Source organism: Sparus aurata, chromosome 5, assembly GCF_900880675.1.
Source record: "Sparus aurata chromosome 5, fSpaAur1.1, whole genome shotgun sequence".
In the NCBI taxonomy this organism is placed as follows: Eukaryota; Metazoa; Chordata; class Actinopteri; order Spariformes; family Sparidae; genus Sparus; species Sparus aurata.
In genome coordinates this window covers 28,271,117-28,289,764 of record NC_044191.1, presented here as the reverse complement: position 1 = coordinate 28,289,764, position 18,648 = coordinate 28,271,117, and the positions used below count along the sequence as shown (strand labels likewise).

Genomic DNA, 18,648 nt, shown 5'->3' with positions numbered 1-18,648 from the left:
TAAAGCCGACCAATCACAGAACGGCTTATTAAATCTCTTCCCCACCCACGAACACTTGCATAAACAGCCCAGTGAGAGGAGGGCAGGCAGGCTGGCGGCTAACAGGGGACACTCCAAAACACAAACCCAAAACCTTCGGGTTATTCTGAAAAAATGAGCAGGATCGCCGGGGTTCTGCGGCGTACGTTTGGACTAGTGCGCGAACACGTCGGGACGGATCAAATGGGGAATAAATATTACTCTGTCCCAGAGCAGAAGACGTGGACAGGTAAGTTAAGCCTTGTTGAGCTAAACTTAGCTAGTGTGTTTAACATCCTTGATCCCCGCAGGTGAAGATAATGGAGATGGCTCTGAAAGCAGGGATTAAACCTAGTTTTATACCTTATCTGCCCCTGACAGTCCTCTGTTTGTACAGGCCATGGTTGTGTTCTCCACGACACGCCTACCCTTTATCCCCCAGTGTTTTTGTATAGCTAGCCACGCATACTGTACTCTGGCGGAAAAAAGAAGCTAGCAGTGTGTTTTGTGTTGTGTTATCACTCTCCTCTTCAATGTGCTGTTGTGACTTTTACCTTTACCCTTTCCCCCCTTGTAGTGTGCAAAGCTGGCCACTAGATGGAGCAACCACTTCAGTAAGAGCTTCCCCCTCTTTTAGTGCTTTTAACAAGACTTCTTGTTTGACAGCTAAGTGCAGTTCGGATCTTACTCATTCTTGGGGGGCAAAGGCGATGGCAGCTCCACAGTCACTGGCCTTCAAAGAGGAGAGCGAGTCCTCCACTATTGCAGATGAAATGATGACATGTCTGCGGCGAGGATTTAGAAGGAGGTCATATATCCCTACTGAGACATGGCAGTGCCACAGTCTGTAGTGCTCAAGCCAAGATGGAGAAGTGTGTCATCGGGCTAATCCATGGTGCAACGCCAGTGGTGTCCTTCACGCCATCCATGACTGTTAGAAGGCCAAGGACGTGATTCGGTGCTCAGGCTTTGCTGTGAGTCCTTCTCCAGTCGCCCTCTCTTCAAGAAGTGTGTCTAGGACGGGGGGGGGATGCTGAGGCCGTTGTGATGACTCATCTCAGCGCAGGGAGTGGAGGTGTGGTGGCTCCCTGGCACAGGAGCCTGTCTTCCATGAAGGAGAATACTGACCGTTGCGTTGATCAGATGATGACACAAAGTAATTGTGGAAAATTCCAGTGATTTTTGTGCCATACGTGCTTTTGTTTTCGTAGGTCCCGTCATTCTTACTTAACTCGTTAGCGGAATCCAGGCTAGAAATCTCACTTTCCCTTCCCCTCAGCAACATAAATCATCATCAGCAGGGGTCCTACTCAGACTATAGGCCGCGGGTCAGGGGTCACAGGTCCAAGAGCACGACCTTTGCCTGCTCCAGACATGATGCTGCTGGTTAACCAGCCATGGTTAGGCTTGTTAGTAACAAAGGGGTTACGCTTCATATTTGCCGTGGATACTGCGCCTTGGAGTCCACTCTTAAGATTGGTTAATCAGTCGTGATTTTGACAATGTTTTGGTTTGAGTCATTTTTTCCACTTCAATTTCAACCTTTTCTGAATGAAACCTTTTGGAGGTTAATATTTTTCTGGTGTATTTTTACTCTCTCTGACAGTTAAATGTTCATTTCCTTGGACAAAACCAGAAATTTGAGGATGCAGACATGAGCTTTTGGAAACACTGTTTGACATTTCCCACTATTTTCTGACAATTATAGACAGATAAATTGATTCATTAATCAAGGAAATGATCTGTAACAAAAATAATCGTTACTTACAGCCCTACGACTCCCATCCCAGGAACCGTATTTGTCCTACTGAGAAATGCACAACACAGCAGTTATCTGGGAATAATCGTGTCCCATCTACATATGCTTTTGTTTGTCTCCTCCTCTTGGTGCCACGTTATATAAAGATTAAATCTTCCTCTGACTTGCATAGGCTAAGTAGATGTATACAGTCAGCGGTCCTTTCCTCAGAGGACAAAACCAAGCTGTTTTTGTGTTTTTGTTGTGCTGGAGAGGATCCGACCTCCAGCAGGCCGCGAGCCCGCTTTCCCCCTCTCTCTGACTGAACTTGACTTTGAGCTTCACCTTTTCTCAGCAGTTTGCAGGGGAAACTTGCGCCCACCTCGTATTTATAATTCATTACAAGGCTGCTCCTCCACCCCTGGCTGTCAGACTATTCAAATGAGACATCACACAAGCCCATTTCCTAGCACGCTACAGGCTACCGCGTTCACTGTCCAATCACAGTGACTGACACTGTGCAGAGGCTAGTTGGCCCGTGGAAACACTGGTTCCGAACAAACACACTCATAAAGACCCAACAGGCACACACACACACACACACACACGGGCTCGTATACAGTCATAATAAACAAATAGAAAATAAATGGAACGCACATTTGCTTCGCTCTCTTTTTTTTTTTTTTTTTTCTGCCACTCACCCCGTCCAGCCTTGTGGAAATAAAGCAGATGCATTATTCAGTCCATATGTCTTGCTAAAGCGAGCTCTTTTTGATCTTAAACTGATAGGCCAAGCGTGGGCTCAGGGCCTTAAGGCATGGACCGCAGGGCTTTCCACTGCAGCGCACGAGTGGTGGTTGAAGTAGGTGAGGAGTCTCTCTCCTCTCCCCCCCGCTCTCCTCCTGCCTACTTTGTGTATTCATTTGTCCATCCCCAGCGTTCAGTCCATCCCTCTCTACCTTTATCCATGCTTTGCTGCTCCCATTTTCTACCTCTCTCAGTCTGTTAACTTTCAGAAAACTGGGGCGTAAGCAATTCCGCGTGTGGTCGGCTGTGTACGAGCACGTTAATGGCCGCTAAGACGGAAAAATAAAAGCAAGCTACTACTTTTTTTTTTTTTTTCTTGTTTTGTGCGTGAATTTGTCCTATCCTGTCTCAACGACTGTCCAGATTTCTCCTCGGGTTGACCTCTTTATTTGCCTCCAGTCAGTCCTTCCTTCCCTGGCGCCTCCCCTTCACCGCTGCCTCTTGATTTTCCTCCTTTGAAGCTCAGTCCAGTGAAGATTTCTATTCACAACAGAGGAGTTCAGCAGTGTGTGGAGGGCTAGACCCAGCAGAGAGCTTTCTATCCCCCTCTCCTTCAGATGCTGCTGCACATCAAAATGAAAAGGGCCCGAGTCTGAAGTACACGCCTAGAGAGGGGAGAATGTCTGCCTCTGTCTCTGCCTTTAGAAAAGGTCCAGCTAAAAGAGGCCTACTGTGTGCTGCCGCCCCATAGAGAGAACTGTGCTATAGGCTGTGGAGCCCCAGTGATTGTTATCTATGGCAGGGCTACAAGAGAAAGCCACTGGCAATCTGGCCACTGGTCTTTAGAAGGTCTTTGCCTTGGTGTTGGCTCCATGGAGCTCAATAGAGAATCTATATTCTTCTCTCTTTTCTGTATGCGTCTGTCCCCCAGGCCCCAGCTCTGCCTCACACTGCATGGGGCGCCGTGTCATGCTGCCCGGATGAAAGCGAAGCATTCTGCGGATGGGCTCATTCGTCTTGGGCAGTGGGCCTGCAGCTTTGACGCCTGCCTTCCCTCCCTTTATTTAGGAAGAGAGGCGCGCTGACATTATCGGCCGCTGCAGGCACATTTGAAAATAATTGCCTGTATGATTGCTATTTTTCTTACCTCTTTGAGGAGGTGTAGCCTTTGTCTTGGAATCAATGGCTGCTCAATACTGGACAGGGGAAAGGCAGTTTCCTTTCATGTCTCGGTGAAAAGGATGTATTTTTAGCGCTATTCATTTAAGCAGTGTGTGCCATGCAGTTTTAATCTATTGGTCCTCTCCGCCGCGTGGAGAATGGAGGGGATTCGGAGGTTCTTCAGAGGTGTGCCACACTGTTGCGGAGAAAAGATGCATTGACTTGTCGTCCTATCACTATCCCTCCTCTCTTTGTCTATTATTTATTTGATTCCCCAGCTCTGTTCTATGAAGTGAAAAACTGAAAAGGCCTCAGTTCTGCTATTTCAGGATGGGTGACTCTGGGGACAGAGGGAGGAGGTGTGCGTGTGTGTGCGTGCGTCGTTGTGCCAGTGTGTGCATCTCCGATTGTGTACATGTTTGCGCGGCATCACGTCTACACACTCTATCTTTGTGTGTGTGTGTGTGTGTGTGTGTGTGTGTGTGTGTGTGTGTGTGTGAGTGAGAGAGAGAGAGAGAGAGAGAGTGCACCCGCATGCACATTTGTATCTTCTTTGTGTTTTTAAAAAAAGGAGGAGAAAAAAAAAAAAATTCTGCGATTGTGTGTTTTCTCTCCACTTCATGCCCAAACACACTTAACACAACAACAGATGGCTGTGTGTCATCAGAGCGTTGATTCAAGCCGCACATTTCCATGGAAAGAGTCGCAGCGGAGAGAGACGAGGGTCCAAATGGCTGTTTATTCTGCCACAAGTCATCCCCAGGGTGTGATGAAGGAAGGTCTATACTACAGTAGGACACCAAGTCAGTGTTTACCATGGAGCGGTTATGTCCGGAGCCGTTACAGTAAATCACGTTAATTGATCAGCGCGCGTCGCTGTGCACGGGGTTTGAATGAAGGTTGTTTAATCATTATAGGGAAACCAAGTGGGTTTAACTCGTCTTGCTGTATAGTGTTTGCCAAGCGCGTGTGTTTGTATGTGTACGCGGCGGAACATCATGGAGTGGCTTAACTACTTCATTAAAAAGGCATTCGAAGAGATAGATGCTGAAAGTGAGAAACAGGCACATTTATTTCTTATGGTAGAACATTACAAATGGGCCTCGCTCCAGTATGAGCACTTTAAGCGTTTGCAGGTCTATTAAGCGCGGCGTAACCTACAAATTTGACATGAATGTGATTGTTTGTACCACCTCCAAACTGATTTGCAGTTTGGCGAGCATTTGCAGACAGTTAATGATTAATCAAATACTTCTCTCTCCCCCCCACCTCCCGTTTCGCCCAGGCGTGATTCACCGTCCAATGCGTTCACGTCTCTCTCTGGTCAGATGGCCAGCGAGATGTTTTGACACCTCGGGGCTCCTTGTCTGTCAGAAACTCAGCCAGAAAGACTGACAGACGGACCGACACACATGCAGACATCCTCCTGGAGCCCGCCGCTGCTTATTCAATTCGGAATATTTTAATAAAGCAGACAGGCAGAGAGAGAAATCAGGCTAGGGGTAAGGGAGGAAAGATAAGGCCGAGGGAGACTCCACGGAGGGTGGAGAAGAAGGTGGGGTATAGAAAGTGAGTGACAAAGAACAAGGGGGATGCTGACATATGGGGTGAAATTATAGAGTGGGGGAAGAATGGAGAGAGTGAAAGTGAAAGGAGGGTTTTTCTGACAGAAAGAGGGTGAAATGAGTGGGTGGAACAGGCAGACAGATAGAGGGGGAGAGATAGAAGGTGGAGGTAGGTTAATGGAGGGAGAGAGTGGAGGGTGGGGGGGGGGACTGGAGGTGCATCGGGAGGGAAAGGAAGGGGGTTGGATGAGAGTGATGGAGGTGAATAGAAAGGGGTGGACAGCTCGGTGTATGGACATCACAAGCTCGCACGGGCCTCGGAGGGAGCCGGGGAAGGAAGGAGGGGTGTCCGCACACACCGCTCCACAGCCTCACAAAGGACGCCGACTTCCTGGCCTTTTTTCTATAACCCATCAGGGCAGGGAAGAGACTTCAAGAGGATGGGTGGTCTTAAGTGGAAGTGGGGCTAAAGCATCCCCTTCCACCCTCAAGTAAGCCCGCACTTGGTTAAAAGCAACACACAGGGGAAATCAGAGCATTCTTTTTCAGCATGTTATTACTTTTATATGAATTATTCTCCTCTGTTCTGCCGTGAGTCCCTCAAGCCTCGGCGGGATCGACAGCAACAGGGACAAACAGAATGAGGGCTGAATTTAAAAAAAAAAATAAAAAATTGTGCAGCAGCAGCAGCAGGCCTACTTTACGCCCGTAAGCTCCTCCTCCCACCAGGACTGATGCAAAACAACGGCTGGCCTTTTCCCTCTAAACCTCATCCCGCGTCACTAGGCTCAGGGCTAATGGGTATCCATGGTTACAGGCCTCACACATCCCCTCCATGTTTTGTTTTTTTTCCAGGGAAAGAGATTGGAGGAAGAGACGGAGAGAGAAGGAGAGTCGGTATTGGTACCTGGTTGTCCTTGTATCACTGATGCTTATCGGATCACTCCGTCTTCATAAAGCTGTCCATTACCATGCACGTGCTCGTCCCCCTCAGTCCCTCCGCAGCGCACAGCTCAGCTGGAGAGGAATAAACTGGGCTCAAACCAGGCTGGTGGCCTACACCGCGTCAGGGCGGCTTTTTGTTCCAACACAGTGTCAGGCCTTAAAGTCGCCGCTTCGCGCGAGCATGAAGCCCGAGACAGCTGCTCGCTCTGCTGTCTGCTGAGAGGCAGAAGTGGAGGAGGAGGGTTACAGTGGTATACTGGCAACATGCCCTTGAAATAATATTGCGGGCTGTGTTGCAATACACAATATACATACTTTATATCTCAATTTCTTTTTTCTAAAATTCTTCGAAAGCATCAAGTAAATGCTAGAACTGGAGGCAAAATCAAATATCACAATATGGTTGACTCAAAACCTCAATATGAAGATTGTAGGGATGACTGTTGGTACGGAAAAATCTAAATTCAATCAGTATCTAGTCTCACCCTCTTGCCTATGGAAAGTCGGTTGAAGTTTCGTAGTCGACAAAACATTTCTGGAGCTTCACAGAAAAAACAGCACTGCAGCATTCTACTAAACATCCGAGAGAGACGCAGGACGGCTCCATAATGCACATTTGGCGTAATCCAAGTCTTCCAGAAGCCAAAGTGATTTTACAAGACGTCTTAATTGCAACCGCTAAGCTAAGGTGAGGGTGTAAATAACATCTTTTCGTATATCTTTCCGATCTCAGAGCTTCCGGAGACTCGGGATGAGACCGGACAAGCCGTAAGAAGCTAATTTTGAAAGTCCCCATCTACTGAAGTTGCTTCGGAGAATGTTTTTTTTTTACTGTGAAGCTCTATAAATGTGTTTTGGACTACAAAACATCATCGGCATGACAGTGAAAAGATAATGAATTATTTTAATTTTTGGCTGACTTGCCCTTTAACACAATAACATTTTTGATAAGTTATCATCGGTAAGGTGGATATAATGGCTAAGTGGGTAAATGAAGTACCAGAACAAGCCTTTAAAACCAGGAAGGGACAACACACGGCCATATCAGGACATCAACACATTACGTAGTCTCATATCATGGTAACAATATAACATTGATCCATCACCCAGCCCGGGTTGTAAGTGGTTCAATTAGAGCTGCATGATACGGTTAAAAAGGAGACGATATTGTTGTTATTTTGACAGATATTGCGATTATGATATGATCACTACCATTAGTGGGGATGATCATTTTTGCATCATAATTAGCCTTTTCACTGAAAAGCTATTAAAAATCATGCTGATGAGTCATTTGTCGGGGGGGTTCGGATCAGACAGTCTGGAGAACAAGATTTGTAGCCCAGGGCATCTCTGCAGCACTTCATTATAAGGCTGTTTTTTTTTGTCACTCATTTGACCTTTTTATCAGACAATGGCAGCTTCTTGCTGTTTGAACACTGCACTTTGCCGATATTTCTAGGAATTGTGTGGCTGCAGGTGAAAGACAAGTGTGCGTAGTGTTTCTCGGGATAGGTGTCGGCGTTGATGAGGAGCAGGAGATGCGGGTCCACTAGTTGGAGTCTGATGCAGAGAGATCGTTGTGTTTTGCTGTATCTGAGTTTTATTGGGCTCTCCATACCCGGATGTCGCCAATCCAAGAGTGTTCCCCTGACATCTTGCGTCTGTAATCAAAGACAGAGTGCACACCGCTAGAGAGACAGCCCAAGACACCCTGAATGACATTGTGGAGGTGAAAAACCTCTCAGGTCGCCCCCCCCCCCAAGCAGTACTCACCTGGGAGCTGATGTGTGAAGTTGGGGGTTTGTGTGTATGTGTGTGTGTGTGTGTGTGTGTGTTGAAGCAGGTGATGGAGTTTAGCGGGGTGCGTTCAGGGTTCAAAGAGCAGCCCTCTGAGCGCATCACGTCTTATTCCGAGGAACGGGAAGGATCGGCGTACCCGCCGTTTTGATTGGCTCTCGATCTGGCTGCCACGGCAACCCCCTCACCCATCCTGCCTCCCCATGTCTCCTCCCCTCTTCCCCTCCCTCTCTCCTCTCCCCTCCCCCTCCGGTTCCACAGCTAGGCTCACAGATGAGTCGCGCTCAGACAGGTGAGATGGCTCATGAATATTTATGCGGTGGGATTTCATTCCTCCTGCCGCTGGCCCCTCCCCCTCTCCAACGCCGCGCTGCGTTTGTCCTTCACGGTGAGAGGCAGCGTCCTCGCTCCTGTCCCTCAGGTTAATCTGCCTGCTCTGTAGCCAGTGCGCGCGCATGTGTGTGTGTGTGTGCGTGTGTGTGTATGACTGTGTGTATTTGACTGGTAAGTAGGTTTCCCCTAGTGAGTGATGAGAAGGCAGACCTGTCACAAGGGGCCCTGCTGAGATCGAGAGCTCCTAACACCTTTCATACATCTCTCTTTCTCTCTCTCTCTTTCTCTCTCGCTCTCTCTCGCTCTCTGTGGGGGAGAGGGAGGTTGCATGTCTGACGGCTCACACCTATTTTGATGGCTGTCAGTGTCAGAGATTCCAAAGTATGGACGATATGAGAGCTAGTCGATCATCAGAAAAATCAAGTGGTGGCTTTATAATCAGCTGATCAGTAGAAATAGAAAAAAATATTTACGGGTTTTAAAATCCTCCTGATGAGAAGATTTATTCTCATACTTCCATTTCATGTAAGGAAGAGAACTTTGTGACACTCATTTTTGCATCTTAATAATACAGTACAGTACATGTTTGATTTTTGCCTGTGGCCAAACATTATGTTTCTGTTTCGATCCATCCAGAGAAAAAGTTTGCGCAGCCGTCATATAAATGGTTAGATGTCCTCTGTGTTTTGTTGTTCATGCCCTTCCTATGTTTGCAATTTGTAACAGCATTAACTACTTAAAGCTCTTAAACATCATAAGAATATACAAATACTTGCTTTTTTCGGTTTTTCAGCATTGTAAAAGAAAAGAAAACAACCTATCTTTAGGTTTCCTTCAACTGTTTGCCAGCTGAGCAGTTTGGATTAGTTGATTTATCTGTATAACTTTTTAATAACCATCATGAGTACATGGTAAATTTATAGTTGATTAACTTTAGTTATAAGTTATTGCACTGTTAATAAACCTTTTATTAAGCAATTCTTTACTGTAAAGTTGCGACTACTTCTTACTACTTCGACATACTTGATGAATAGTTTTGTTTTTCTTCTTTGGTAACAGTGAAAAAAACTATTAACTAAAGTTTAATTGACTTTAAATTTACCATCAATTAATCACTGTTATTATAAAGTTGTTTGAAACTTAACTTCCAACTATTTTGATAATTGACTGATACTTTTGAGCCTTTTTTCCAAGCGAAAATGTAAGAAATTTGATGTTGCAGCTTCCTAAATATAAGGATTTGCTGCTTCCCTTTGTCATCAATGACAGTAAATGAAGAGTGTTTGGGTTTTTGACTAGTGGTTGGACAAAAAGAAGCCATTTGAAGATGTCACTTTGGGAAATTGTGATGATAATTGTTTTTAATCGGTCGGACAAAGTAAGCGATTTTAAGACATCGTTTTGAACTCTGCTGATGGCCTACATTTTAAATCAATTAAATTGAAAATGGAACGCATTGGTACTGCGAGGGGGTTTGTTTGATTTGAAAAATGTGAAAAAAACTTCAAGACTGTAGAATAATTGGCAGTGACAGTAATCGTAAGTTGCAGGCGGCCCCTTAAGAAGGCAAATCAGCATGCAAATACTGCGCCAGGCCGGTCAATTCTGTTATGCTAGATTACATTAGGAGCGGGGCTATACGCAGTGATTATATTCTTGTAAATAAACCCAGCGACCAGAAGAAAGTTTGCTGTTTTACATTTTTAATGAAGATGTATTATTCTTTCCCTATTCTTGTATATGCTCTTGTGAGGTAATCAGATTTGTTTTAATAGTGGTGGTGCCTTTCCTTTGAAATTTCGTTGCAGGAATATAATATAGCCTCGGCCTGTGTTTTGTTTTTTCCGTTTTTTTTTTTTCGTTTCATAGTTGTCCCAGATCAGTTATTACCAAGAGAGCGAGACCCCCCCCCCCCCCCCCCCCAACCCACCCAATCAGACTGACAAGCCTCCTCCCAATGTGTATGTGGTGGGAGGATCAGCCGTGTTTCATAAATATATGTACATACTGTATTTGTTATTTAAATCCAAGGATAAAAAGCCGTGGTGGAAGGGGTTTAGTCATGCTGCAAAAAGCAACAAGACAAGAGGAGAGAGCCATGTTGGAGTGTGACAGAGAGCAGAGGGGGAAGATGCAACCTAGCGGAGAGAGATAGAGACAGAAGAAGTGGGTGCCTCTCTCTATGCTTATTAGTTAGGTATTAGCTGCAGCTAAGCGCATTGCTTGTGGGGGACTGTGTCGTAATTGTGCCATTTCAGTGTGCCGCCACCCACACCCCAATGCAAATATGGATAGGATCTGTTTATAATTAGCGTACCTGTTAAATGTATTTTGTTAGTATTGCCTGGAGAACAGCAGCCTTTTTGTTTACTGGCAGTTGTTTCAGTTTTTTTTTTTTTTTTTTGTTCTGTTATCGTGGGGTTTTATCGAGGAAACCGTGCCTCAGAAGGTGTTTTTAAGGCATACGTGTAAACAAATGCTGAGATCATAGAATGAACTTTTACACACTGCCGGGCTAGTTTTTCAGATAGGGTGAGAGACTTGCAGTGTTTTTTTTGTTTTGTTATTTTTTTTTTCTCATCAGACCTGGATGTAAGAAAAGTAAAGCTGCAGAGTTGGAGCCTGTGAGGCCCTATAGTGACAATCTAGTGGGAACCAAAGCAGAACCAAAGCAATACTAGCCTAATTAGCTGACCTGATTACTATATAGGCTGGATAAAGTATGGAAAGGAATCGTCCTCATAAGGCATAATTACAGAACAGCATATGCGTGGTTTCTTTCCCCCCCCCCCCCAAGAAGTAAGAATAAAAAACAGAGCATAAATACTTTTATGAAAAAGGCACGAGCGGAGCCGCCTCTCTACCACTTTTGAGTGCCATCATTCATCCATCGCCGTGCCATAGCTATCTGTCATGGCTGAAGTAAACATTAAGGCCATCAGTCTGCGGTGTGCATGGAGGTGCTTGCCTCCATTTGTCCGTGTCCAGTCAGCTGCGGAGAAAACGGTGATGGAATCCTGACAGATTGTCTGTGTTTTGGAGCGTGTTGTTTTCCTTGCCCAACCATTTCTCTCCTCCTAGCCATGTTTGCCATGCATCATCTCTCTCTCTCTCTCTCTCTCTCTCTCTCTCTCTCTCTCTCTCTCTCTCTCTCTCTCTCTCTCTCTCTCTCTCTCTCTCTCTCTCTCTCTCTCTCTCTTCCCCCCCCCCTCTCCGTCACTCCCTCTACCTCTTCCTCCTCCTTCCTTGCCTCATCATTTCTCAGAGGGGATGGGAGCGATGGATGGACATCCGGCTACCTGCGAGGAGAAACTATGGAAACACAGCACCTGTTATTAGTGCGCGCTGTATGGAGCTCCCGTAGCACCACACAAAGACACAACCGGCTCTTTTTTTTTTTTTTTTTTTTTTTATTCTCTCTTCCTCTCTTATTCTGTCTCCCTCCATTGTCCCCCCCCCCTGCCTTCCTCCTCCTCCTCCTCTACCTCCGTCTCCATGTCATTGTGTGCCAGCCAAACTTGTCTAATCAGCAGATTCGACCAAAATAATTGGCGGTGGCCTTGCTGCTAGCGAGCGTCGTGCTGTATACAGATAGGGAAAGGAGCACTTAATATTCCGCGCAGCCCGTGCCTCTCCTGTTCTCTGTGATATCTGACCTCTTTTGTCTCCTGCTCGGCTTGATGTTGATTTTGGAGGGCATTGTTAGCCGGAGCGCTGTGATTGGAAGAGGCTGTCAGCGAGGGGGGCTGTGGTTGGTTGGGTTAAAGGGAGGCTGATTTGCATAAAGGCTTAGCCCAGATTTGGAGCCACTCAGCGAGATCTGAGGAGAAGGGCCCGAGGGCCACGAGGTAATCATCCGTGGCCTGTCACAGTGCTGTCATCCCTCTGTGTATTTGTGTGTCTGTGCGTCTGTCTGCGTCTGTGCGTCTGTCTGACTGAGAGCATTGTGTCTGCGCCGTCTTTGTGTTTGTTTGTATTTTCCTTTTGCGTTTTTTTTTTTTTTTTTTTCCTATGCATCACCGTTGAGCAATCTCCCGCCTCACTCACACTACCTCTCGCTGTCTGTTTCGTTTTTTTTTTTTTTCTTCCAGGAAGGGTCATCCATGCCAAGCGGATGGTAGAGGCAGCCAATCCTACAGAATATGAATATATAGAAGGCAGCATACCGATAGAGTGGGACGGTAAGTCTGGACCGCAGCAGCACTGTTAACTTCAGCTATCACTATCATGGATAAACGACTATGTTAACAAAAGAGCTACCCAGCAGAGTACACAAAGTGCTGCACAAATATAACAAATTCATGGCAGCATCTATCGGGGGCCTAGGCTAATCCATTGATTTTCTTTTTCTCTTTTTTTTTTTCTTATCATACTGCGAGATGGGGGTTGGGAAAAGCGTATTCATGAGTTATCAAAGACGCCTTCTGCCAGTGTTATACAACCGTACCATAAAATAGTGTTTCAAATTTTCTTACAACTGGATACAAACTGTTCCCTCTGTCTCAGACTGGCTTTATCCACCTTAAACCCCTCATCCTGCTTCGCCCCATCCCTCATGCATTTTCATCAGGATGCAAATAAGAAAGGGATAAAAGAGGCCCAGAATCCCTGCGCTAGCTAGAGGAAGAGTTAGAAAAATCTCTCCCCTCTCGCTCTCTCTTCTTCCTGGCTCCCTTTAACCTGCTCTGCTGTGCAGCCAGCTCAGCCAAAATAGAGCTCCTTAAGAGAGAGTTAAAAAAAAAAAAATGAAAGAAGAAGAAGATGACAGACAGACACAGTTCTACTCAGGAGGAGAAAGAAGGACAGAGGTACTGATGGAGAATGACAGAGTGTGTACTTTCAAATCCGAGAGATCAGAGCACATCCACACTTCCTCTTCTGAGACCCAGCACTCAGTGGCCCTGCTCTGCTTAGACTAAAGCGCTATCGGTGTTTTTGACTTCATCGTGTGTTGGATGTGTTACCAATGCTGCATGTTTCCCTGTAGTTCGCTGGGTGAAATGAAACAAAAACCAAACCGAAAAAACCCCCGGATACATTCTTCCCAACCAAGCGCGGTTACTCAGTAGTTGCACCGAGCTGCTGTAGTGCCCTGGAACTCAGCGGTGCCATACCGAAGCTGCAGCGCTTTTAAATATGACTGCAGGTTTTGTTAGTGCAGCGTATGTTTGTGTGGGTGTTCTCACTCTCCTCTTTTTTTTCACCTCCTCTCTCCTACTCCTCCAGCATGGATCCGAGGCAGACGGAAGGAGCCCCCCTCCATCGAGGTACGTCTACCCCCCACCCCCCCTCCCTCTCCCTCTCTCTCGCCTCCCTGCTGTGCTGATGGTTGGACTCTGGGGGGCTGGTTACAAGGGAGGCAAAGAAGCAAAGATGGAGAAGGGAAAAAAGGCTTTGATTTGTTTTTATCTTACAGTTTTCGAACTGAATCCAGGAACTTTGGGGGACAGGTGTTAAAATAAACAGCAGCCGAAGTGCATTGATGGCGAGACGGAGAGAGCAAAGACAGCCTCCGAACAAGGGGCTCACTGACACCATGTCCTAGTTTACTTTCTTTTTCTTTTTTTTTTTTTTTCCGAGCAAAAAGCCTGCATCTCTGCTTTTTTGTGTTTTTTATTTCTGGCAGTCTCGGAGATGGGAATGGTGAAGGAGTGCAGTTTTTCCCCTCGTGTACCTCTCACTGGGTTTATTGCTCTTTAAATGTGAGAATGCTGGAAATTATTTGGCCAACGAAATGTGGGTCTATAGGAAATCCCTTGGAAGGCCAATAACCAGGCACTCTTTCTATCTCTCTGTCCTCTCTCCCTGCCAGTGGCCAATGCCATCCCCTGCCTCCATTGCCAGAACATTCTCTTCCAATTTTCTGCCTTGCGTCTGCCCAATAGCTGCCATCGACAGCTGGACAGTGTTGATGTGGCCAAGGCTTCACTCCCAGCACATTACCCTACCCCTTGTCACGCTCCCTCTCTTCCCGGTCCAAGCCGACATAAATTGATTGGATTAAATCCTGTCATTAACAGGCTGGAAAAGCAGCTCAGTATGTTTGTCCCCCCCCTCCTCAAAGCGGGGCTTTTTGGCCACAGTTCTCCCCTCTCTTTTCCAGTCCTTCAGTTCTGCCAGCACACAACAGCATTATGCCCAGTCCTCCCTTCCCTTTTTGGTTTCCCATGCTAGGGGAGAGGCTAACATCGCTGGACTCACTAGCTGTGGCTCAAGTGGGTAACTATTCCGCCGGTGGACTTCGTTCAGCTTCTAATTGTTTCCATGAGTTGGAATGGCTGTTTATACTGCGAATGCCTCCTGCCATGTTAGTTTAACAACCCGTTCCAAGCACCACATTTTTAACCAGGGTTTATTGCACCAGTATTGGTTACCTGAACACGCTCTTTCTTTTCCTAGTAAATGCCCTTCTTCATACTCGACAGATAAACACATTTGTTCCTGGAAGCTGCCCAGTGCAACTTCGTGTCTCCTTCGCTTTTGACTCGTGCGGAGTTGGCTTTTTTTGTGCTTTGCTCCAAGACAAAACAGAGGCTATTGATTAAAGAGGAGGAATTATTACTGGTTCAGCTTTGCAGGGAACGTTTTGGAGGTTCCAGTAAGTAATCTTGTAGTCATACTCAATTTTCTCAAATCTTTAGGAAACTGCCACCTCAACATTTCCAACACCTCAGAACCTTGGTAGACGATGTCTGGCAAGGCAGGGCGAATGACGTTAAATTAAGTGAATTCGTCATACTGTTTATACTGTGGTAGGGGTCCCTTCAAGGCCCAATGTGTAGGATTTAGTGGCATTTAGCTATGGGGTTTTAAATTGCAACCAACTGAACACCCCTCGTCTCACCCTCAACTATGCCGGTCACTAAAAAAATTAAGCCCACTTTAGTGCCACTGTTCAGTTTGTGGTAAAGTAATGAAAACACAGCATTTCTTAGTTTTCGGCAGAAACACACAACAGTAGCTAACGTTAAGCCCTGTATTCATATATGGAGACCACAACATGTAGCATCAGGGTATCTACAGGAATTCAGGAGTTCCTCGAGGCTTTCTGTCAGTGCCAACAAACTTGTTGCAAAAGCTGTGCTGATTTTAGCAAAATGTTAATTGTTAGTTAGTTGGTTGATCCAACCATCAGTCTCCTGCCTCTTATCTGGGTGCAGATCATGTTAATTCATTCCTTATGTTACTAGGAATTCTTGTCACATATATATATATAGCTTGGAAGTACTGACTAAAAGGTGATATGAATGTCGATAAATTCAGATACTTAATGAATAATTCCGTGCCACATTGTTCCTACTGGTTTTCCATTTTTCTCTGACTGGTACGACCATTAAAATATAATGACATTCTATGTGGTATTAAAAAGGTCTTCAATTCAATTTTGTGAGCAGTGCAGAAGCCCTGAATAGAAACGTATGTCCGCCTGTGTATTTTATAGGAGTTGCTGAAGAATGAGTCTTACAGGGTGCAGATCAAACTAAAGGCCAAAGAGGTGGAGGAAAAAGACCTGGCCCTACAGGCCAAGGAGTACAGGGAAGGCCTGGTGGCCACTCCTGCAAAGACTTTGGCCAAGGGCCACGCATCCAGCACCAGCTTCGGCAAACAGGAGCTCAGCGAGGAACCCTCCACCGCTGGAAACACATTCGAGCCTGGCTCCTGGATGCCCAACCCCAAGAAATAGACATTCACATACACTCAGACTGCTATATAATGTGATACCATCTTTTAGAAAAGCCCTGCAATAAATACTACCAGTGTGAAACTGATATTCACTTTTAGTTGAAAGTCTGAATTCAGTGTTAGCAGAACCTTTCAGCTTAATGCAATCCAAGTCAACAACTGAGGGAAGTATTTGGTTCAAGGCTGTTTTATTGGACAGTATTACATTATACAAGGGGTTCTATTTTTCCAGTCCCTCCGTGTATTATATACACAAGACAATAACCATCAGTCTTCTGGAAGCTGACCATAAGAGACCACAATGAGTCAATGTAGCTGAAAGGTCTGCTCATGAACTGAAAATGGTTTGCACTTCCAGAAGTCTATAAATACTGTGCAATGTTTAATGCAAGAATTTCAAATAAATTGTGACTATTTCAATTAATTAAATTTGATACTGACTAAATGTTGTCATATTCAAGATGTTCAGCAGAACAAAGCTCCAGTATTCAGCTATAACCAAAGAAACTATGCAGTAATGTTAAATGTCCCTCGGTGATGATTAGCATGATTTGTGGAGGGAACATGTGGAAAAGCAGGTTTAATCATGAAATTCTGAAATCAGCTTGGATGGTGCCATGAAGCTGCAGCTGCATCAAACAGTGAGCGAATGTTTCTGTTTTTGATGGAGGTGTATGTGCTACGAAATCAAATGAAGAATGGTCAAATGAATGAATAATGTTGGAGCGTATTGATCCCAAGTAAGAAGTTCTTTCACTTGAGGTCAGAGTGCATTGTTGGTCACAGAGTTGCAGCAGAAAGTTCAGCAGGGTTAGATCATTGCTAAAAGAGCAGCATGAACTGATATACTGCAGCTAGAACACGGTATCCCTGCTCAGTGTGATTTTCAAAAGAGATGAAAGTACGCCGAACCCAGGTATTAATAAAACTTTAAGTGAAAGAAAAAGGGGAAAAAAAAGATCTGTATATGTCTATTTAAAATGTTCCAGCTGCTTCTTCACAAGTTCACAAGTGATTAAAATCACCGTACCTATATAAAAAGTATTCATGATCCCACAGGACTTCTGAGTGTTTTATTATCTCACACTGAGTTACAGTGAGTGTAATTAGTTTTTAGTACTAATAAACAAAAAAAGACTACCAAACGGAACACAAATCTTTGCAAAACACATGAACATACATTGTATAAAACACAAATAATTGCCTGCATCGCAATAAAACCTGGTCAAAACAACCCTGGTTCACTCCCTTTAAGTCAATATTTAATGGCGCCTTTGGCAGCATGCTGGTCTTTTACAGTTGTAAAGAGTTTTTCTGTTTGACCTTCCTGTACGGCGAGGGATATTCAGCGCCTTAGATTTTTTCTTTTATCCTTCCTCTGGTTTGTTAGGATGTTCCTTTGTCTTCACACTATTCTCCTTTTCTTTTTACAAACCGAATAACCAGCCGTGCGAATGCAGTAGTATTTAACCTAACTTCACTTGTCACACCCTTATCGTTTTTCTCTTTGACATTAGAGTCAGTGCATTGAAGCCTAATTACATGCTCACTATTTCAGCGTCACAGGGGATGAATACTTTTTACACCGACTGTATTAAAAGCACTTGCTGTATTTCTTCCAGTCTTATATTAAATCCACACAGAGGAAATTAGATTTTTCTTATCAACCATGAAAACTTTATTGATTAGAAAGTAGTATTTGGGATATTTTGAAAGTGACTCGGAAAAAGTTCCAGTATGCTCATTACATCGTCAATTCAGCAGAACATGGATGCTAACAATGGAATGCAAGGTGTTGCAACAGCTGCGCAATATTATCAGCGGATCTCTGTATAAGAACATTATACAGATGACCACTGTGCTCTTGCTGACCAAAGTCCCACTGGGACGAGCTTCCTCCAGGCAGTACTGTCCGTCTCAGCACTGTTAACGCCTGTGGGGCCAGTGTCCCTCATCCAACCCCGGACATGAGGCGTTGTAGCCCTGTGCTGACAGTAAGGCTGGGACGAGGAAGGGCACCGTGTCATTATTTGGAATAAGGAGGGCTGCGAGCTTGGTGGTTGCTCCTCTTTTCTTATGCCCTCGTTCTACCCTCACAGGCTCAGTCTTTCTTGGTCCTCTTGGCCTTGGCTATGTTCTCCTGCCGTTTCTGCTTTTTCTTCTGTTCCCGGTCACGTGCCTCGATCATCTTGGCTAGTTTCCAGGACAGCAGTGCACTGGCAATGAAGAGAGGTGTGAGAGCCAGTATGACAGTGGTGAGGAAACCGTAGGGGTCTTTGGCAGCCCACTCCACCACATACTCTGCCCATGCCCGAACGTCAATCATCCTGTTCAGCAACGACGAAGCTCAGTCAAACCTGAGAAAGGACACCAGGAGAGGGATCAGTGAATATCCAGAACAGTGTGATATGAAAAGAAAAAAAAAACAAAACAAAAAAACATGATAACAATAACCAAGGTCCCCTCTAACAATAATGATAATAGGAGTGGGTGTGGAAGTGTTAAGGATATATATTTCTACTTTCACAGTGTAGGAAATTTCATAACCAACCTGTCAATAATATAGTCATATAGTACATATTCTGGTACACCTGTTGATGCAGATGTGAAGTTGCTCTTTTATGCCGTATATTATATAATACATGTGTGTTTTGGACCACT

At 45.2% G+C, this 18,648-nt stretch overlaps 2 protein-coding genes across 2 annotated transcripts; one reads left to right on the top strand and one right to left on the bottom strand.

Annotated features, from left to right (window-relative positions):
* Window positions 1–38: 38 nt before the first annotated feature.
* Window positions 39–17,221, top strand: ndufaf2 (NADH:ubiquinone oxidoreductase complex assembly factor 2). The gene is made up of 4 exons (XM_030416789.1): window positions 39–268; window positions 12,396–12,485; window positions 13,531–13,571; window positions 15,746–17,221. The coding sequence occupies exons 1-4, from the start codon at window positions 154–156 to the stop codon at window positions 15,986–15,988; spliced, it is 489 nt and encodes a 162-aa protein (XP_030272649.1). The 5' UTR covers window positions 39–153; the 3' UTR covers window positions 15,989–17,221.
* Window positions 17,222–17,636: 415 nt separating this feature from the next.
* Window positions 17,637–18,344, bottom strand: smim15 (small integral membrane protein 15). The gene has a single exon (XM_030416790.1). It carries the CDS (start codon window positions 18,311–18,313, stop codon window positions 18,089–18,091), a length of 225 nt encoding a protein of 74 aa, XP_030272650.1. The 5' UTR covers window positions 18,314–18,344; the 3' UTR covers window positions 17,637–18,088.
* Between the last annotated feature and the right edge of the window lie 304 nt (window positions 18,345–18,648).

Coding starts and splice junctions, on each gene's coding strand:
- ndufaf2 (XM_030416789.1), top strand. CDS start 154: ATGAGCAGGATCGCCGGGGTTCTGCGGCGTACGTTTGGACTAGTGCGC. Junction 269..12,395: donor AGAGCAGAAGACGTGGACAG/GTAAGTTAAGCC, acceptor TTTTTCTTCCAG/GAAGGGTCATCCATGCCAAG. Junction 12,486..13,530: donor CATACCGATAGAGTGGGACG/GTAAGTCTGGAC, acceptor CTACTCCTCCAG/CATGGATCCGAGGCAGACGG.
- smim15 (XM_030416790.1), bottom strand. CDS start 18,313: ATGATTGACGTTCGGGCATGGGCAGAGTATGTGGTGGAGTGGGCTGCC.